The following is a 22,561-nucleotide window of genomic DNA, read 5'->3' on the forward strand; positions in this document are numbered from 1 at the left end:
GATGGCCTTTCAAAGCATCTGATAAATGTTTCCTTGTGAAAGATGAAGACAGTACTAGTCACTATAAAAATTGGTCCATCTGCTATGTGTCTGGTAAAAGCAATATTCCAGGAGTGGAGGATGCCTCCTCAAGTCTTTTATTTTTTAATATCTAAATTCAGGTAAAACGCATGACTGGTAGGTGCGGTATCTGTGCTCTTTTCCTCTTGACAATAAACACCATTTTGCTGAATGTTTTGTAGTAGGTGACTTTTTTATGTCTTGTTTTATTCTAGATTTTAGATAGGTGTGATGACTCCTATGTATTTTGTTAAAATATACTTCAAACTCAGTAAAGTTCAGTATAATAATGTCAAAGCAACCTTTCATCTCTGTTACATCATTTTATGTTTCCGGTGAAAATTAAAAATAATGATATAGTTGTGATGTAAGGAAGTTGCGGTGTTGCGGTGAAAAATTGTTCTAGATATATTGGGTTATTGATGACAAATTGTGTTGTATGGCAAATATAAATGTTGTTAATGCCAAATTGCAACACGTTTTTATTTGATAAAGAGTTTAAGTTGATTAATAATAGCAGCTGCAGTTAATTTTAAATCTAAATGTTAAAACATTTAGAGTATTTTTTAAATCTTAAGTCTTTTTTAATGAATGAATTAATGTTAAGATATACAGTAGCTAGCCTGCATGTTTAACTAGATATTAAACAGTATTACTAAAATATATTTCAATATTGCTGGGGTCAAACAGCCTAGTACCTGTATGAAATGCATCCTCTGTCGAAGGCTACTAGTATGGTGGTACCTTGGGAGACTTTTGTGAGCCTTTGTAAGCTCCTTTATACCCTGACCCACTGCTAGTGTTAATTACTGACCTTTGAGTAGATTCTTCCAAACAGTTCTAAAGATTACTGTGTATTTGTTTGTATAGCTGTCAAGTTGTATTTGTAAGTTATTAATATTTTTAATTTTTCTGCAAAACAGAATAACATGAATTAACATAAGTACAGTCAAGATTTTGGTGAATAATAACATGTTATCTGTGTGGTTTTTAGTCCTGTTTGTATCCTAACTGTATTTTTGATGTGAACAGTTTCCAACAAAGCCACTGTGACCCTTCAACCTGACTGGCCTCAGATATTCAGTGGTGAGAAGATGACTCTGAGATGTGAGATCCAGGGAGGTGGAGACACTGGGTGGACATATGAATGGAGTACACCCAGCGGATACGCACGTCCAGCAGGAAAAGATTACATTATTAGCAGGGCTGCTGAGTACAACAGTGGAGAATACAGATGTATGGGTAGAAGAGGCTCCTATTCCTCAACACAGTGGAGTGATGTCATCACATTGACAGTCTTGTGTAAGTATAACCATCAATAATTCACAGGGAAAAGTACAAGAATGAACAAAGAATATCAAGAAACTTACAGGGTGAAACCATGATGCAGTTTAACACTGTTCCCCCACAAGGAGAAGGTTCTGGGTGTGAACATATAGTTAACTCACAGGTTAGATTAACTGGCAGTCAGATTAGTTTAGATTATTCTCTTTATTGACTAGTCTTCATTGCCTGTAGGTGTTGGTGTGAGTGGTTATTTGTGTGACGTGTTAGACCTGTGATAGACTGGTAACCTGTCCAGGGTGAACCCTTGCTCTCGCCTAATGTCAGCTTGGATTGGCTCCAGCTTCCTGTGAGCCTGCAGAAGGATAAGTACATAGTACTGAAAAAACAAACAGTGAATGTGTTCAACTTGGCTCTTAATCACAACTTCTTTTGTGTGTGTTGGGTTTCAGAGGAACATTTGTTCAATGCACAGTGGCGCTCAAAATTTACTTATGCATTGTTTTTGGTGATCGTGCTACAGTTAGTTTTTCACCTCCAAGAATGGATGAACGATGTTATGTATTTTTAGGGCTGTCAAATGATTAATTTTTTTAATCGCGATTAATCGTAGAATTTCCATAGTTAATCGCGATTAATCGCATTTTGAATTGCATGTTTAAAATTCTGTTGTTTTGCATTTCAAGGCAGTTTTAAGCCCATAATGTAAAGCATTTCTTACCAGAGTGTCTTAATTGGAAATCAAATGAACACACAGAAAGAATTTCCTTTTTGACCTTTTGTATTTTCTTTCAAAAAAGCGCCATGTAGACCAACTTAATACAATACCTGAGTCTTCTACGATGTTGACTGGTCTGCAGTCAGTTGCTACCCATTTAGCAATCGCTTTAGTTAACTTCTTCGATGTACTTTAATCCACGGGTATGCGGCGACTCCCACACTCCAAAATGGTACTTTGGCGGAGCTGAGGCTCGCTTGGCTGGGGTGCGCCGGCTGCACCTAGGTGTTTAGCGTGGAGGTGGTAACTCAAACTCGACGTACTCCGGTGGTAGTTAAACTCTGTTTGACACAAGTTGCATTTTACTTTTGACTTGTGAACTGAACCGTCTGGAAGTTTTTTAAAGTTAAACAAGCCGTTCAAAAGTCCAGTAGCACTCTTTCTTTCCATCACCACGGTAAGTTTACTGCAGGAAGCCGCTTCGAAGCATGAAGGCTACAGCTAGAGGAGCCGACTACGGGTGAGTAGAAGGGACAAAAAGGCTTGCAAAATTAAAATGAGATAAAAAAAGATAAACGCGTTATAGATTGCATTAATCTAATCGCGATTAACGAGTTAACGCTGACAGCCCTAATTTTCATCAAGGTATATTAATTGGGTTCATTCACAGGAACAGTGATGACCTTTTATGTCTCTATTCTCAGTTGAACAGCACGTAAACCAATGGCTAGAAATGTGGACAATAACTACCATTTTTATTTCTGTGTTCTAAATTACAACAGCATCCAGACCACGGGCCAGACTGAGTGCTGACAATGAAGACATTCCTGTAGGGGGCAGTGTGACCCTGACCTGCTCTGTGAACCCATCATCATCATCATCATCATCTGGTTGGACATACTTCTGGTACAGAGGAGAGGAGTCTCTGAGCTCACAAGATGATGTCTTCCTCTCAAATGGACAAATCAGTGTCTCACAGGGAGGACTCTACCGGTGCAGAGGAGGAAGAGGAGACCCTGTTTACTACACAGAGTACAGTGATTCAATCCGTATCAACAAAATAAGTGAGTATGGCGTTTCTCTAAAACAGTTAAAGACATTGGGTCTTATCTTACACCAGGTGCAAAGCAGGGCACAGTGCAAAGTCACTGCAGTGTCAGACCAACACAGATGTCATTTTCACAGCCAGTTACAACGTTGTATAAGTTGTGCCCATCTGCGTGTGTGTGTAGGTGCTAAAATAAGATGTGAGGCCTGGCATGTTGTTATTTTGAGGCAGCAGAAAGCGATTGTGTCATTAACCAACAAACAGCTGGTCTAAAGTCAGAATGGCGCTGTATTTTCATGCTATTTAAAGTGCACATTAATCAGATAGTAAGATGAGCCTACATAGGTGGGTTCACAACCTGCCTACACTGGTTGATACACACACAGGAACAAGTTGATGGGTTGTGGGTCAGTGAATAATACAACATTAATGAGTTACATATTAATGACATTCTCTAAAATGTGACCATAGCAGAGAGCAGTGCAGAGCTGCAGAGCTGCTGTCTGACTCCCCTTTAAGAGAGAGGCTGTGCACATTTACACACAACAAGCAGCTTGGAGTATTTTAGTTTAAACTATTTGCAAGATTACTGTTATAGATGTTGAGTTGTATTTGTATGTTTTTATTATTATTATTATTTTTAATCTGCTGTAAAATATAACAAAATGCATTAACATAGGAACCATAATTGTTGTAGTGGAAAACAGTTGCATGTTATCTGTGTGGTTTTTAATCCTGTTTGTATCCTAACTGTATTTTTGATGTGAACAGTTTCCAACAAAGCCACTGTGACCCTTCAACCCAACTGGCTTCAGATATTCAGTGGTGAGAAGATGACTCTGAGATGTGAGATCCAGGGAGGTGGAGACACTGGGTGGACATATGAATGGAGCACAACCAGCAGATACACACCTCCAACAGGAAAAGATTACATTATTAGCAGGGCTGCTGAGAACCACAGTGGAGAATACAGATGTATGGGTAGAAGAGACTCCTATTCCTCAACACAGTGGAGTGATGTCATCACATTGACAGTCTTGTGTAAGTTGGACCATCAATAATTCACAGGGAAAAGTACAAGAATGAACAAAGAATATTAAGTAACTTACAGGGTGAAACCATGACACAGTTTAATACTGTTCCCCCAGTAACTGGTAGTTAGATTAGTTTAGGTTGATTACTTAACTGGCTCGCCTACATTGCCTGTAGGTGTTGGTGTGAATGGTTATTTGTGTGATGTGTTAGACCTGTGATAGACTGGCAACCTGTCCAGGGTGAACCCTTGCTCTCGCCTAATGTCAGCTTGGATTGGCTCCAGCTCACTGTGAGCCTGCAGAAGGATAAGTGTGTACAGGTGATGGATAAATAGATAGTAACCATGATACCGATGTCTTTGAAAAACAAAGTGAAAGTGTTCAACGTGGCCCTTCATCACAACTGTTATATGTGTATAAAAACAGCTTAAAAGGAATGTTCATTCAATTTACAATATGGCACTCGGAATGTACTTAAAATAAAAAATCAATGACTATTTCCTGTGGCCATGCTACAGTTAGTTTTTCATCTCCAACAATGGGTGAAATTCATTAAGTATACATTTTCATTAAAGCAATTTCATTGGGTTCATTCACAGGAACAGTAATGACCTTTATATGTCCCCATTCTAAACTGATCAGCACATAAACAAATGCTACAGAAATGTTCAATAATTACAATTTCTATTTCTGTGTTCTAAATTACAACAGCATCCAGACCATGGGCCAGACTGAGTGCTGTCCCCAGAGACATTCCTGTAGGGGGCAGTGTGACGCTGACCTGCTCTGTGAACCCATCATCATCATCTGGTTGGACATACTTCTGGTACAGAGGAGAGAAAACCTCTGAACCTCTGACCTCACAAGATGTTGTCTTCCTCTCAGATGGACAAATCCGTGTCTCACAGGGAGGACTCTACTGGTGCAGAGGAGGAAGAGGAGATCCTGTTTACTACACAGAGTACAGTGATTCAATCCGTATCAACAAAATAAGTGAGTATGGCGTTTCTCTAAAACAGTTAAAGACATTGGGTCTTATCTTACACCAGGTGCAAAGCAGGGCACAGTGCAAATGTCACTGCAGTGTCAGACCAACACAGATGTCATTTTCACAGCCAGTTACAACGTTGTATAAGTTGTGCCCATCTGCGTGTGTGTGTAGGTGCTAAAATAAGATGTGAGGCCTGGCATGTTGTTATTTTGAGGCAGCAGAAAGCGATTGTGTCATTAACCAACAAACAGCTGGTCTAAAGTCAGAATGGCGCTGTATTTTCATGCTATTTAAAGTGCACATTAATCAGATAGTAAGATGAGCCTACATAGGTGGGTTCACAACCTGCCTACACTGGTTGATACACACACAGGAACAAGTTGATGGGTTGTGGGTCAGTGAATAATACAACATTAATGAGTTACATATTAATGACATTCTCTAAAATGTGACCATAGCAGAGAGCAGTGCAGAGCTGCAGAGCTGCTGTCTGACTCCCCTTTAAGAGAGAGGCTGTGCACATTTACACACAACAAGCAGCTTGGAGTATTTTAGTTTAAACTATTTGCAAGATTACTGTTATAGATGTTGAGTTGTATTTGTATGTTTTTATTATTATTTTTAATCTGCTGTAAAATATAACAAAATGCATTAACATAAGAACCATAATTGTTGTAGTGGAAAACAGTTGCATGTTATCTGTGTGGTTTTTAGTCCTGTTTGTATCCTAACTGTATTTTTGATGTGAACAGTTTCCAACAAAGCCACTGTGACCCTTCAACCCAACTGGCTTCAGATATTCAGTGGTGAGAAGATGACTCTGAGATGTGAGATCCAGGGAGGTGGAGACACTGGGTGGACATATGAATGGAGCACAACCAGCCGATGCGCACCTCCAACAGGAAAAGATTACATTATTGGCAGGGCTGCTGAGTACAACAGTGGAGAATACAGATGTATGGGTAGAAGAGACTCCTATTCCTCAACACAGTGGAGTGATGTCATCACATTGACAGTCTTGTGTAAGTTGGACCATCAATAATTCACAGGGAAAAGTACAAGAATGAACAAAGAATATTAAGTAACTTACAGGGTGAAACCATGACACAGTTTAATACTGTTCCCCCAGTAACTGGTAGTTAGATTAGTTTAGGTTGATTACTTAACTGGCTCGCCTACATTGCCTGTAGGTGTTGGTGTGAATGGTTATTTGTGTGACGTGTTAGACCTGTGATAGACTGGCAACCTGTCCAGGGTGAACCCTTGCTCTCGCCTAATGTCAGCTTGGATTGGCTCCAGCTCACTGTGAGCCTGCAGAAGGATAAGTGTGTACAGGTGATGGATAAATAGATAGTAACCATGATACCGATGTCTTTGAAAAACAAAGTGAAAGTGTTCAACGTGGCCCTTCATCACAACTGTTATATGTGTATAAAAACAGCTTAAAAGGAATGTTCATTCAATTTACAATATGGCACTCGGAATGTACTTAAAATAAAAAATCAATGACTATTTCCTGTGGCCATGCTACAGTTAGTTTTTCATCTCCAACAATGGGTGAAATTCATTAAGTATACATTTTCATTAAAGCAATTTCATTGGGTTCATTCACAGGAACAGTAATGACCTTTATATGTCCCCATTCTAAACTGATCAGCACATAAACAAATGCTACAGAAATGTTCAATAATTACAATTTCTATTTCTGTGTTCTAAATTACAACAGCATCCAGACCACAGGCCAGACTGAGTGCTGTCCCCAGAGACATTCCTGTAAGGGGCACTGTGACGCTGACCTGCTCTGTGAACCCATCATCATCATCTGGTTGGACATACTTCTGGTACAGAGGAGAGAAAACCTCTGAACCTCTGACCTCACAAGATGTTGTCTTCCTCTCAGATGGACAAATCCGTGTCTCACAGGGAGGACTCTACTGGTGCAGAGGAGGAAGAGGAGACCCTGTTTACTACACAGAGTACAGTGATTCAATCCGTATCAACAAAATAAGTGAGTATGGCGTTTCTCTAAAACAGTTAAAGACATTGGGTCTTATCTTACACCAGGTGCAAAGCAGGGCACAGTGCAAATGTCACTGCAGTGTCAGACCAACACAGATGTCATTTTCACAGCCAGTTACAACGTTGTATAAGTTGTGCCCATCTGCGTGTGTGTGTAGGTGCTAAAATAAGATGTGAGGCCTGGCATGTTGTTATTTTGAGGCAGCAGAAAGCGATTGTGTCATTAACCAACAAACAGCTGGTCTAAAGTCAGAATGGCGCTGTATTTTCATGCTATTTAAAGTGCACATTAATCAGATAGTAAGATGAGCCTACATAGGTGGGTTCACAACCTGCCTACACTGGTTGATACACACACAGGAACAAGTTGATGGGTTGTGGGTCAGTGAATAATACAACATTAATGAGTTACATATTAATGACATTCTCTAAAATGTGAGCATAGCAGAGAGCAGTGCAGAGCTGCAGAGCTGCTGTCTGACTCCCCTTTAAGAGAGAGGCTGTGCACATTTACACACAACAAGCAGCTTGGAGTATTTTAGTTTAAACTATTTGCAAGATTACTGTTATAGATGTTGAGTTGTATTTGTATGTTTTTATTATTATTATTATTTTTAATCTGCTGTAAAATATAACAAAATGCATTAACATAAGAACCATAATTGTTGTAGTGGAAAACAGTTGCATGTTATCTGTGTGGTTTTTAATCCTGTTTGTATCCTAACTGTATTTTTGATGTGAACAGTTTCCAACAAAGCCACTGTGACCCTTCAACCCAACTGGCTTCAGATATTCAGTGGTGAGAAGATGACTCTGAGATGTGAGATCCAGGGAGGTGGAGACACTGGGTGGACATATGAATGGAGCACAACCAGCCGATGCGCACCTCCAACAGGAAAAGATTACATTATTGGCAGGGCTGCTGAGTACAACAGTGGAGAATACAGATGTATGGGTAGAAGAGACTCCTATTCCTCAACACAGTGGAGTGATGTCATCACATTGACAGTCTTGTGTAAGTTGGACCATCAATAATTCACAGGGAAAAGTACAAGAATGAACAAAGAATATTAAGTAACTTACAGGGTGAAACCATGACACAGTTTAATACTGTTCCCCCAGTAACTGGTAGTTAGATTAGTTTAGGTTGATTACTTAACTGGCTTGCCTACATTGCCTGTAGGTGTTGGTGTGAAAGGTTATTTGTGTGATGTGTTAGACCTGTGATAGACTGGCAACCTGTCCAGGGTGAACCCTTGCTCTCGCCTAATGTCAGCTTGGATTGGCTCCAGCTCACTGTGAGCCTGCAGAAGGATAAGTGTGTACAGGTGATGGATAAATAGATAGTAACCATGATACCGATGTCTTTGAAAAACAAAACGTGGCCCTTCATCACAACTGTTATATGTGTATAAAAACAGCTTAAAAGGAATGTTCATTCAATTTACAATATGGCACTCGGAATGTACTTAAAATAAAAAATCAATGACTATTTCCTGTGGCCATGCTACAGTTAGTTTTTCATCTCCAACAATGGGTGAAATTCATTAAGTATACATTTTCATTAAAGCAATTTCATTGGGTTCATTCACAGGAACAGTAATGACCTTTATATGTCCCCATTCTAAACTGATCAGCACATAAACAAATGCTACAGAAATGTTCAATAATTACAATTTCTATTTCTGTGTTCTAAATTACAACAGCATCCAGACCACGGGCCAGACTGAGTGCTGTCCCCAGAGACATTCCTGTAAGGGGCACTGTGACGCTGACCTGCTCTGTGAACCCATCATCATCATCTGGTTGGACATACTTCTGGTACAGAGGAGAGAAAACCTCTGAACCTCTGACCTCACAAGATGTTGTCTTCCTCTCAGATGGACAAATCCGTGTCTCACAGGGAGGACTCTACTGGTGCAGAGGAGGAAGAGGAGATCCTGTTTACTACACAGAATACAGTGATGCTATCTATATCAACAAAATACGTGAGTTTGATATTTATCTAAAAAAGCTAAAGGCATTGGGCCTTAACTTACACCAGGTGCAAAACAGTGCACAGCTCAATACAGTGCACATGTTATTGATAGTTTCAGAATAACAACACTGTTATTTTCATGGCCAGCACCCACATTTTGTAAGTAGCAAATGCACTTGCACCCATGGTCGTGTAGGTCCTAAAATAAGGTGTGGTCAGGCACATGGCTGGAGTTTTGCTCTTTTGAGGCTGCAGAAAAAGACTGCAACACAGACCAACAGGAACGTGGTCTAAAGTCAGAATGGTGCAGTATTTTCCCACTATTTAAAGGGCACCTACACAGTCGGGTTTACAACGTGCATACACTCTGTGGTGCACATTTACGCACTAGGACCAGTGACAGTACTGATTTTACTGCATTACTCTCAGCAGCAGTGTGCTGAATCTGCCATGTAAATAGCACGTGAACAGAATAAGAGATGGCACTCTGATTGAATTAATGTGACACCCATACCACACCTATGACTGATCAGGAAATTAAAAACAACCCGTTTTCCCTTTGCGCCTTATTTTGCGCACAGTTTATGCACTGTTTAACTTGCAAAAGTCTAGCTGGACACGTCATAAATGCCCTCACGCCGTGAACTTTATACCATGTGCTTTAGGTTGCTTAAATATGGTCCCTGTTGTTTGTATGTAGATGTAACGTTTTGTCATTGTTGTGTCCTTGCTTGGAATTCTTCAATCCTGAACAGTCACAAACAGAGCTGTTGTGACTCTGCATCCAAACTGGCCTGAGATATGCTTTGGAGAGATGATCACACTGACATGTGAAATTAAGAACAGAGGAGACAGTGAGTGGGAGTATGAGTGGATACCCAGCTCAAACACACTTCGAAAACAAAGTGAATACATGATTGGATATGCATCGACATCAGACAGTGGAGACTACAAGTGCAGGGGCAGAGTGAAAGGTGAAGCGTCTTCAACAGAGTGGAGTGATGCTTTCAGATTGAGAGTATCTTCCAGTAAGTCACACGTCATCAGTCATTTTTATTTTACTGAATGTTTAAAAATATTTTGAATGTAATTTTGGTAACTTTTATGATGATACATTTGTATTATATATATTTCAAGAGACCATGTAGGATACAAGCAGTGCATGTCACTGTCAATACATCACAACAGTTTTTTTTTTTCTGTGAAATCACTTTCCAACAGATAAACCTCGGCCTGTCCTCACTGTGTCTCCATTATGGCTGAGTCCTGGAGCCTCAGTAACTCTGAACTGCAGTGTTGAACATCCATCTGCAGGATGGAGGTTCTTCTGGTATAAGGCTGTTCCCAGACTGTCAGACAACTCCTACAGCTATGAGCTGATACCTGGCAGCATCAATGGGACTGAACAGGATTCCTACATTGTTGATGGACAGACACACACAGCAGGATATGTGTGCAGAGCTGGAAGAGGAGATCCAGTGTATTATACTCATTACAGTGAACCTAAGTTTGTCTGGTCTGGAGGTAGGTTTGTTTCTGTTGGTCCCAGTAACACATACGTTGACAACTAATTAACTGTGGTGACCTTATGATCTTTCCTCTCTCGCTTGCATCAAGCCAGACTTTATGCTTTCCATCTTACTGGGTGATTTTACTTATGGGCTCAGGTGGAATTACCTTGTTTCCTTCAGTCCTTACCTCCGTTTCCTTTTGTAATTAATCTGATAGCATAAAAACACCAAAGAGATAGAATTAAGATTTGGGCTGTAACTTTTACTTTGGATATTTAAGCTCATCTTGTACTTATTATTTTCCTTACACAACAGGCAGGATATGTATTCCTGGAGAACTCACAAAAGAAAAACCAAAAAAGTCAGCACGCTAAATGGACAGGGTAAACAAACAGAGAGAGACAGATAAGACAAAAGAGAATGCAGCAGCACGTTTTATTATGAAATACTTGCTCCTTGTATCTTTGTAGAGTGGGAAACTGCCTATTTTTACGTGCCATCTTTCAGACATCAGCTGCTGTTGTAACTTAATTGTCTAGTGTTAAAAATATGTTCAAATGGTAATGTAATTTTCCCCCAACAATAAAAATACAGCAAAGGAATATTTACATAATAGGATCTTAATCTTTAAATCACTGTGCATGGTTTGACCCCTTGTTACATGTTTTTCAGATGTTCAGTCATCTGCGTCTCTCATGGTGAGTCCAGACAGAGTTCAACACTTCACCTCTGACTCTGTGTCACTGAACTGTGAAGGAAACTCTACTGAGTGGAGAGTGAAGTTAACTGAATCTGGCAACATATTATTCTGCCAAAACTGGGGGACAATGACTGGATCCACATGCAGCATAGAGCGTTACCGGTCCAGTAATGCAGTGTACTGGTGTGAGTCTGGATCAGGAGAGTTCAGCAACGCAGTCAACATCACTATATCAAGTATGGTTCTGATACATTTTCTTTTAAGTAATTTAAACATCCCATTATCCAGCTTTTACGAATGATGGCCAAATGAAGCCTCGTGAACCAATTTCTTTATTTTCTGACCCCACCAGATGGCGCCCTTGGTTTAAAGATAAAGGCTGAAGGACTGGCAATGAAGTGTGCTTTCAAACCTTTGTTGAACAGTCAGTGCCATCTGGTGTCTTCAGAAAATAAAGACAGTGGTTCATGAGGCCTCATTTAGCCATCACTAGCTTTTACTATAGTCATATGTCATGTACCTATTTTCAGCACAAAATGATTTGTCATCAGATATTTGGTGAACAGTGTTGCTAATCAACATCATCAGGAAATGACTGAGAAAAATATGAAATACAAAAATGCCAAAATACACTGTAGGGGGAGTTTTCATGTTAATGAATGACACCTGTTGTTTAACCTCATTCTGTGTCTGTATTACAGGTAACCATATTATCCTGGTGAGCCCTGTCCATCCTGTGACCGAAGGAGATTCTGTTAGTCTTATCTGCAGAATAAAAAGAAAAACATTTGCTTCCAAGGTGTTTTTCTATCAAAATGGCAAACTCATTCAAAATGATACCAGAAGGGAGCTAAATATCTCTGCAGTGTCAAAGTCAGATGAAGGCTTTTACAAGTGTGAATACTCACAAAAAGTGTCAGCACAGAGTTGGATGTCAGTTAAGGGTGAGTAGGATTGAAACGTGCTGCACTTTTATGTCAAATGTCAATACTTTGAGTCAGCATTAGTTTCAGCTGATTCCACCTGTTGGATTCAGTTCTTTTTGAGCTGAAGAAAGTCTGCATCAATTGTGATAGTTTTCAGTTACTGTGAATGTCTAAGTTCACACTGTATTCTGGTATGTTCCTTGGATGTATAGTGCTGTAAGTGTTTATCTGTAAATCAAAATATGAGTGACATTGACATTAATGTTGTGTGTGTACGTGCATGTGTGTTGTTTATACCTCTCGATTGTATGTTTAGTCTTTACTTTGGCGCCATGTGACATGACTCATCTTTATGAAAATGTATGTAAATTCAGAAGCTGCTGTTTACATTTATTAACAGTTTTTATTTATTACAGGAGCCTCCAGGCCTGAAAGCTCTTCATCTCCTGTACTGATGATTATTGGGCTGGTTTTTGGAATTGTACTTGTTATTCTTCTGCTCCTTTTGTATCGCTACAGACGGTCCAAAGGTGAGACCTTTATTAAATTAATCATTAAATTATTATATTATTTATTGTTCAAATGCACAGATGTATTCTGACCCAACCCAGTAGCCAGAAGAAAATATTGGTATTGTACATCCCTGCAAACCATGGATATGTTACGTTTGTATGTTTGATGACTCATATCAACATTTCTCAAGTGACTGTGTATGTGAACTGGCTTTGTCATTGGGAGGTAGAAGGAATGGTGGATGGTGTGATACCTAAGCAAGATGGCTGCCAAGCTGCGGACCTCTGTTGGAGATGAACGAACAACAATGGTTGTTTGTTTGCGACTGGTGGCTATGTTTCGAGCAGCGTTCATGCCACTAAATGTGGGTGTTTTTTGGCAACCCAAGGCCATGTTTCCAGCTGCTTTTGTGCCACCGAACATGGGTAATTTAAGCCAAACCCGATCTTTTCTTACCGTACCCTAGTGGGTTGTGTGCCTGAACAAAACCACACATCAACCACAGCATTGTAAGATGCGTAAAGTTTTAATGTATCTGCTACATAATAACATACAGATGTAATGTGTGGTTTTCAGAAACATACAATGCCAACGTATTTTCTTGCGATTGGGTTGTCTGATCTCATGACAGAATGGCAGTATGACAACTTAAAATACAAAACCATCTAACGACAAATGTCTTTATTTACAGATTCATGCTTTATCAGGTTGGTGCAACATTATCTTATTTTGTTTATAACAGGAAATACATGCCATGTTCCTCTGTAAATTTATTATCTGCATGTTGTAGGCCAGTCCAGTCTGAGAGCACCAATCGAGGCTCTGCTACAGGTCACATGGTCAACCAGAATGAGGCTCAACAGAATGACGATCCCTCTCCTCTCCGTGGTAAGGACACATCTTGATTTGACACACACGTTTTGAAGAAACATTTTAAAAACATCTCAGGATGTTTAATTATGGCATCATGTAATTAAAATAGTACTAAATAGTAACTTGACTTCAACTTGATTTTCACTGCTCTGTAGGTGACTCTCATCTCTATGAACCAGTTAAAGGCTCTGAAGCTCGTCTCTATGAATCAATTAAAGGCTCTGAAGCTCGTCTCTATGAATCAATTCAAGGCTCTGAAGCTCGTCTCTATGAATCAATTCAAGGCTCTGAAGCTCGTCTCTATGAATCAATTAAACGCTCTGAAGACGCTGATAATGGTACAGTGTGTATATATATATATATATATATATATATATATAATATATTTTAGTAACATGCACTGCAAAAATGCCCTATCATATTTAGGTGAAAATATGTTCAATATGAGCTGTCTTTTGCTTAAAATTTGATTTTTCACTGATAATATTTCTCTGAATAAGTCAGGATATCCAACTACAAGAATTATCAAAACAAAATCAAAATACTCAAATAAGATTTGAATTAGAATTCTTGTTTCTAGATGATATAACATCACATAAGATCCAATTGTTAATTAAGACAAGGCAAATGAAACTTGTTGAATTAAGTCTTGACAGCCTTGTATAGTGAGCGCTAGATAATCCATTCTATACTCAGAGCAAGGCTGTTTCACACCATGCACTGATTTTTAACTGAAAAAATTTGCATTGACATTTATAAAAACTGATCTTTGTAACAATGTGTGGGGACAAAAAATATTCAGACAGATCTCAATTTCTGCCTAAATTTTACTGTGAAAATATATGTTTGACCAATGAAATCCTTTGTTCCAAATGATGTCAGAGCTCGCTTGCTGCCGAAAAAGAGAATGTCTTCTTACTTTGTTCTTGGCTTGTTAAATGTTGGTCACTGTCTGAAACAATTTCAAGCACACTGCTTATTATTATGCTGAATAATGTAATTGGACCACTGGGTGCAAGTCTGTCGGACCTTAATCAAACAGTCCTCCTTCCCTGGTTGGGATTATATAGTGTTCCATGCAGCAGTGATGTTTGGATGTTAGTGAGGGCTAATCCCCCCAGAGGAACAAGGTACTCATGTTTGTTTACGGACAGTGAATTGCTTGTTAGATAAAATGGAACACGGCAATGTGAATAATTCACACCAGCCTGGTGTGAATAGCTGTCATGTGGATTTTTGCATCGCTCTTGTAGGAAATGGCTTTTTTTAGGGGATTAATTATGAGTGACTGATAGAGAATCCTGTAACTAAAAAAATGTATTTTTTTAGATACAGCTGAATCCCAGGATGCCACCTATTCATTGATTGAACTTAAAAACTTTGGAAGGAAGGGTGAGTACTCCAGATACACAGAATAACTAGAATATAGTTTATGTTTTGTCCTGAAGTGAAATATTTTATTTTAATGGATTAATGTGATCATCTTAACAGGGAAACGCCATGAACCAGAGGAGAGTTGTCTTTACTCTGATGTGAATATAGGAACTGCAGGTCAGTCATTTACAACAGTCATGCTCAGAGTTTGTATTGAAATGTGTTCTATCATTATACTGGAGGTAACAACAGGTCAGCAGCTCAATTTATCCAAGTCACGTTGGGTAGTTACTACTTACTACCACTGGGTGTCACTAGTGTTTTAAATTGTCAATTCTATACACACCTATGACCTTTAAAACTGTGTTATATTTCTAAGTTTAAGTTTTGCATATGTAGTAAATGAATATTAAGTCATTTGTGCAGTCAATTTCTCTGTTCTCTAAAATAATGGTTTATTGTAAGTTTTTTATTTTTATGGTCTTATTTGGCCTTACTGAATCACAGCATCAAAGGATTTTTTTAAAGATTATTTATTGGGCATTTTTGCCTTTAATTATTGTAGGGATGCATCGATTTTGAAATCGTGGGCCGGTATGGATACCCATATTTAAGATAACAACTTGGCCAATCAACCAAGTCAAGTCGAAATTTTTATATTGTTGTTTATTTTCTTTTTGTTGTTATTTTTCCCCCCTTTTGTGCCAGGCATCCTTCCATTACACTGCCTGTGAAAGAGCACATGTTCAATCATACAAAATTATGCAACTACTTTTAAGATAACCTTTTACATTAAAAAACTATTTTTTGAAAAAAAACCAAAACAAAACAAAAAAAACTCCTTCAAACGCCTTTTAATTATATGTAATATATCATAATTCCCTCTTGTATATCTATTTTATATATTACTGTGAAAACATGATCAAATTTCTGTCAACTGAACACAGCCACTGTATGTCTATGTCTATTATAGTGGTTATTTTTGCCACAGAGCAGCTCAGATTGTTACTATAAGTGGTTTAAGTGTCTCTTTACCTTTCACTTCTACTGGTCTATTTGTCATTGCCTCATTAAGAAGAAGTCTCTCTGAAATATCACAAGATGTCACTCGTTGCAGTGAGACGACAGTGGAAACATGAGTGAGATTTGGAGGAAGTATAATTACCACAGTAGTTTTTCGAAAATGTATTTTAGTGTTGTCTAAAAGATTTTAAATATCATGGATGATTATTTATCTGATTTCCACAATGTGGCTCAGGCCTTTGAATTTTATCGCCGCCCGTATTTATTTGTGATGGAGTTTATACATGAAGAGTGGACGAGGAGGGCGGGGGAAAACACATTTACATATTCATTACATCTTGCTGATGCTTCTTGTTACTACACTATCCTCTTTGCTGCTGCAACACCACAACGTACCCTGTTGCCCCCACATACTTTCAGATTTAACGTTATGCAACATCAACATAATAGCTTCAGCTAATAGCATTAGCCTGCATCCCCTTGCTTGCAGCAGGTAAATCCGCTCTTTGAACACCAGCTTTGTTCAGCAAAATCAGCTCTGGATTTCTTTTCCTCTTTGACAGGAAGCAGTCATCCTGGTGGTCACTGCAGACCAGCAGGTCTTCATGCACAGTATATGGACAGGAGTGTTAGGATGCATTTGTAGCACAGCCAGCCAAAACTTCATTGTGTCCATATCTGAGAAAGATAGTCTATGACAGCTCCTTGAAGTTTGGAAATGCACAAACATGAACCACTCTTTACAACACACGCATTTTTCCTCTGTGGGCAGAGGGTCACAGCAGCCACAGGAACACCTCCAGTCTCAGGTAAACACTGAATATTGTCGAGATAACACTAAACTACTCTGATTACTACACTCTCTCCAGATCCAACATGTTTCCATTGTTGTTTTCCTGCAACAAATGACATCACCTGATAGTTTCAGAAGGAGGCTTTCCACTTAATGAGGAAATAACAAACAGACCGGATCAAGTGAAAGAGACACTTCAGCCACTTACAGCAACAATCTGAGCCACTGTTAAAGGACATACAGTGATGGTGTTCAGTTGCACAGTGTGCTTAAATTGAACCTCTCCATTCATAGGAAAATCAACTGCATCAGCAACTGATGAAACTTCTCCCTGAAGTTAAACCAGGAACAGCTCTTGGTAATAATGCACCACATGATGTGCACACTTAAATGATGAATTCTGCAGATCATTAAATGATTGTAAGTCAGATTAACATGTCAGAAAGCGTCCTTACATCTTGAATAATGATTTGTTTTGTTGGTTTGCTTCTCTTCCAGTCATTCAATTCATGTATTTGTCACATGGGATTGTATAACACACCAGTTCTTGTTCACTGTAAAACACATGCCTCCTTTTCTTCTCCTCTGCTCTGTCAGACTTTGCATATAGAGACAGAGTCACCTGGTGAAATGGCACTGGCCAAGTTACAGTGAACATCCTGATATCCTGTTGAAAACTGATGCGTCACAGAGATTGTCCAGTTTATTTCCAACATCTGTACAATGGCTAGCAGGATGCTAGTTCAGCTGGTGCTCATTCTTCTCCCTCTTTTCCTCAATGTTTACTGATGTTTACATTTGAGATCCTTGATCTGGCTAGCTAGCAGCTAGCTAGCTAGCTAGCGGAGGAGAGTTCACAGACTGGTGAGTCGATGCTCATCATCCTGATGAGAGACTCGAAGCCACACGCCATCATCGTCCAAAGCCCACCACAAAAAGCACCACCAACATGCTGACAGAGAGGCAGCAAAAAGAGAAGCAGAAAGAGCTGCTCAAGTATATTTGAGCTTCTGATAGTGCAGCTTCAAAGTCAGCATCTTTTATAGAGTTAGATAAGATAGATCCAGGATGGACATTACAAACTACTTTAATATGCAGTATGTAATAATCTGCTATCAGACAACATATCCTATTACATGTACATGTTTTCCTCTGTCTTAAAAATATATTTATAACTACTGTGCATATTTTATTTTCACCTGATTGAATTTGATATTTTTTGTTTTTAATTATTTTTGTATTCTATGCTTCAGTAAAGTTTATTTTTTCAGGAGTAAGTTGCCAGTTGTATTTTTAGTTTGTTTTCAAATTGTCTTCAATTTTTTTTTACTGGACATCTGAACTGGATAAACACATCCCACAGTAGCCTTCTGACACTATCTTGGCAAAAGCCATAAAGTGGACTTGGTATTGATTTTCAGGAATTATTTCTTTGGTTAAAATAAGTTCCAAACTGTTCACGTTTTTCAAATTCAGTTCATCTGTATTGTATTGAGATGAAGACAGATATCAGAGACAGAACAAACAAAAGTATCATGATGAGATACCAGCAGGTGTAGTATCACATATTTTACCTTTCAGAAGTTTGCAGCCGTCACTGAGAAGCTAAAGACACTATCAGCGGACAGCCTGTCACTCAAACGTCTCCACCCTTAAATATTTATAACTTTGTGCCTTAACAAAATATAATCCAGTGAGTTATAAAAAAATTCACCCCCATACAATTGTAATGGAGGGGAAATTAGCTATAGAGACTAAAGCTGCTTTAGCAGTAATATGTGCTAGAAATGTGAGATGTTGCACGCGTGCATCTGCTCAACTGGAAAGAAGGAAATGAGTTTGGTGACGATATACAGGGTACTGCTATGATTGGTAAAACTCACGGAGAGCTACAATGATTGGGAAAATTTGCGGAAAAGTTGCAGTGATTGGACAAAATTGCAAGGTTGCACAGAATTCTCAGTGATTGGTTGAATTTGCGTGAATTGTTGTGGTTGCATCATCGCAACAATCCTGAAAGGCTGTGTAAGGTCCAGTGTTTTCAACTGCAGCAGCAGTATGCTACAGACCTTCAGCTGAACAGAGAGTTTGCCACAGATATTTGAGACATGCATAACTCAACCAGGACTCAATGAAAATCAGACTAGAGATGCATCTGTGCTGATTCAAATAAGGCTGTTCCATTGAAGGACTTGTATTTTAGCATCTTGTGTGATTTCAAAAGTTGAATATACTGTACAGGATTCCTATTTTGTTAATAAGCTGACACACAGAACAATATACTGCATGTATGGAGATGTAAGAGGAGACACTGTATTGCACTTATTGAAGCTTACCAAAGTTTGTCTGATTTGTTGGTGAGGATGTTTTATTGTTTTACTTGACAGACCCCAATCACTGTGCAGTTAAAATAGGAGTACCTATAAATGACCACATGGGGGTGCCAAATTACCTTAATTGATACCTACACAATGTAAGTGCTCCTTTGTAAGTCTGGGACTGTTGGACGTAGTTATGTCCCAGGATGCTATGTCAATGTGACTAATGTTCCACATTCTCAAAAAGCTTTAGTACTTAATAAAAACTTCGGAACTTACTTAAACTCAGGATTTAATTTCTGGCAGTGTTGTGTTCCAGCAAACACAATTGACTGCTCAGGGGTCACATCCTTAGCACTGTACTAATGTATGGGACTGATGGTTCTGAGCAAGTTAGCAAGCTGCAGGCCTTTCTGTACCATCTCTTTACTGAAAATGAATGACCCCATTGTTTTTACTTGGACCTGCTGTATTAAAAATTAATGCAGAACAGAGTAGGAACCTTTGTGATTTTCTCAGACTCAACCCTCTGGCATTGCCTGTTATCTTCTTCTGATGTTTCCGATTGAGAAGCATTGACCGCACACTTCCTCATGTCACCATCAGTGGACATTGTTTTCAAAATATTCTGTTAAAAATTGTGCCTTAATTACTATATTATTTACCACTGACGCACTGCGTTTGACTAAATTTCTGCCACAAAAAAATCTTATTGTATATGACCCCTCTTCATTTTCAGTGTACAAACATATAAGCTCTGTTGTGAATGTGGTGATGACATTGACTGATTCTTGTTTCTACGGCAACACGTCTTAATGTGTGAAGAGGAACTGGAAACAGTTTTTTCATGCCTGTTAAGAAATGTTGGCTTGGTTTGTGTTTTCTCAGACTTTAGTTGTAATCTTTAAAGCACAATGAAACAAAACCCAGGCAACGGTTTGATTCAGTGTTTTATTTGCTCAGTTTTCCCCTTTATGCATGTATTATCTAATGTTATATTAGCAACATGAGCTAACATTGAAGGCGTCTCAAATTAAAGGTTGGAAAATTTTAATTTGTTGGTTGTGGTTTTGTTTTAGATCCACACTGTGTAAGTGCATTAGGCAACAAAACAAGAACGGCTTGAAGGACAACATTTAAAACTACGGAACTAATGAGGTACAGGTGGATTTTGCTTATCAAGTTGCTAGCAAAGCAACACAGTACATAAAATAAGTACAGCAAAATCGTCAGTTAGGTCAGACCACCGTGTGAATCTACATATCTTGAAACATTACAGTTATGGCTTAAACTGATGACAGAAATAAACAAGTGTGATGATTTCATATATCTCAGCAATTTAAAACCAGTTGTCCACCTGGAAGTGTTCATCATGGTGATTCGGTCTATACTTTTTCCATTTCCATGGGTGCCCTCTTCAATTCTAAGCTATTATATCATCACCACAATTGTTAAAGCGTTTGTAAGTGCTAAGAAGGTGACATATTTGTTATTCAGGGCTCACACTGACAATACAATTCTAATCCATAATAAAAAAAGTCTTGACCTTTTTATATTGGGTAGTAGAATTTTTTAAACGAAATTCAATATGGACAGTATTAAACACACACTTACAGGATGTACTGTACAAACCTACACACAATAATCGTACATGGATACATACAGTATTAAATGGAGACCGCTGATTGGTTGCCACACTTTTCACTCTGCTGTATTTTTCTGGCACAATTTCTGTTAAAATGTTCTAACCAGCAGCAAATGAAAGGTAAAGGTCTCAGTTATGAATAAATAAGTTATAATAATACACAAAGGTTTTCTAAAGTTAGTTGATTTGTGATTAAAGTCATGTTGTGCATTTGTGCCAACGAGCCCCATCATGGGGTTGGTTGGCACACTGTTAGAATGCAACATCTCGTCATACAACGGTCCGTGTGATATCTTACAAAACAAATTGGCGTCCCATAAAAGATGTAATTAAGGTAAAGTTACTCAGGTTAGGTTTAGGCAAGTAAAGTTACTGAGGTAAGGTTTAGGAAAAGAAACATGGTGACGACGTCCCTTACAATGACTCAAAGGTTACTTGGGTTCACACGGTTCCAAACACCGGTCTCCTGGGGGAAAGAGTTTTGTGACCCATCAGCGACCCCAACCTGCCTCCTCATGGGCATACTTCCTTCTTTACCTCTGTTAGCACATTGGTCACATGATCGCAGTGTTTATAAATACATGGTTCATGCACAAACTACTGGCTCATGTTTATGTGGATTATATACATATTTTGTTGCATTACTTTACGTAGCTATACGTACAAACAATACATGAGAACAGCCTGCAGAATGCTGTAGTTACAAAAAATGAAACCTTATATGAAAATGTAGCTGATTCCTTTGTCTATTAACTAGAAGTGACACATTTCCAATATTTTCATCTAAACCGTTTAATCACTTTTTATTTTTGAAACTACAAAACTGAAATGTTACCTGCACCAGAAAAGTTAGTGCCTTTCAGATGTTTTATCATAGTAGATGACTGCAGGGCAAGCAATCAGCTCAGTGTTACATTTTTGTTTCTGAGAACGTCCAAGCACAAGGAAATAGCTGTATACCAACCAACCCTTGTTGCCAACCAACTGCAGTTTCCCCAGCACACAACACAAACCTCATCACAATTCAGGAAGTATATGTTCAGAACATACATTAAATAAACATACAATAAAATGTTAGGTGCGTGTATGATTTTATAGGGTTAAATTAAATGGTCCTATGTTGCAGGGATATGGAATAACTGATTATTGTTTATACCAACTTTTAATTTAACAATTTTAGGCACCATGCACAAACCTTTGCACATGAAATAAGCTAATACATTTTCACCTGTGGGCAGGAAGTGTAAACATGTCAGCACGCTGTGGTCAAAGCCCCTGCAGTTGTCTTGGCTTTGTGTGAAAGGGAAGTAAGAACAGACCAGGCCACACTGAGAGAAGTTAGAGAAAAAGTCTGCTATCATATTCACATGAAAGGATACTTCTCTCTTCTCATTTTCCGTTGCATCACTATAAATACAAAGTATTCGAATTTCTGACAAGCAGAGCAGCAGAGTGTGTCAGCGCTGGAGGTGAAGATGGGGAACACTTTGCTCTGTGTGCTGGCGTTATTCTGTGAGTACATCAGCAACTTTTCAATTTTGTGACTTTCAGAGGCAGACTCATGTTTTTATTTAGACTGCAAAGCTGTTGGATATCTAACTGTACTAGCTTTTTGTACACATTTGCATAATGCATGTACCATATATAGTCTTAAGGTATTGTTACAGTTATAGTTTTTGAATTGATTTAATTGGGTATTTTATATATTTGATATTAGGAGTTTCTCACCTCTTTACAGACTCAAAGAACATCA

The 22,561-nt window shown here is 38.7% G+C and overlaps 1 protein-coding gene across 1 annotated transcript in view; it reads left to right on the forward strand.

Annotated features, from left to right (window-relative positions):
* Window positions 1-22,561, forward strand: part of LOC117245686 (uncharacterized) — a 76,085-nt gene that overhangs the window by 6,068 nt on the left and 47,456 nt on the right. Inside the window, exons 4-25 of the mRNA XM_078164779.1 lie at window positions 1,093-1,362; window positions 2,845-3,126; window positions 3,882-4,151; window positions 4,856-5,137; window positions 5,888-6,157; window positions 6,862-7,143; window positions 7,900-8,169; window positions 8,861-9,142; window positions 9,888-10,160; window positions 10,354-10,656; window positions 11,316-11,579; window positions 12,045-12,287; window positions 12,686-12,799; window positions 13,474-13,489; window positions 13,573-13,670; window positions 13,811-13,840; window positions 13,940-13,993; window positions 14,991-15,047; window positions 15,147-15,206; window positions 16,616-16,697; window positions 18,099-18,118; window positions 22,252-22,320. Of these exons, the coding sequence (XP_078020905.1) occupies window positions 1,093-1,362; window positions 2,845-3,126; window positions 3,882-4,151; window positions 4,856-5,137; window positions 5,888-6,157; window positions 6,862-7,143; window positions 7,900-8,169; window positions 8,861-9,142; window positions 9,888-10,160; window positions 10,354-10,656; window positions 11,316-11,579; window positions 12,045-12,287; window positions 12,686-12,799; window positions 13,474-13,489; window positions 13,573-13,670; window positions 13,811-13,840; window positions 13,940-13,993; window positions 14,991-15,047; window positions 15,147-15,206; window positions 16,616-16,697; window positions 18,099-18,118; window positions 22,252-22,320 (3,891 nt within the window). The remainder of the gene's footprint in view (window positions 1-1,092; window positions 1,363-2,844; window positions 3,127-3,881; window positions 4,152-4,855; window positions 5,138-5,887; window positions 6,158-6,861; window positions 7,144-7,899; window positions 8,170-8,860; window positions 9,143-9,887; window positions 10,161-10,353; window positions 10,657-11,315; window positions 11,580-12,044; window positions 12,288-12,685; window positions 12,800-13,473; window positions 13,490-13,572; window positions 13,671-13,810; window positions 13,841-13,939; window positions 13,994-14,990; window positions 15,048-15,146; window positions 15,207-16,615; window positions 16,698-18,098; window positions 18,119-22,251; window positions 22,321-22,561) is intronic.

Source organism: Epinephelus lanceolatus, chromosome 22, assembly GCF_041903045.1.
Source record: "Epinephelus lanceolatus isolate andai-2023 chromosome 22, ASM4190304v1, whole genome shotgun sequence".
Lineage (NCBI taxonomy): Eukaryota > Metazoa > Chordata > Actinopteri > Perciformes > Serranidae > Epinephelus > Epinephelus lanceolatus.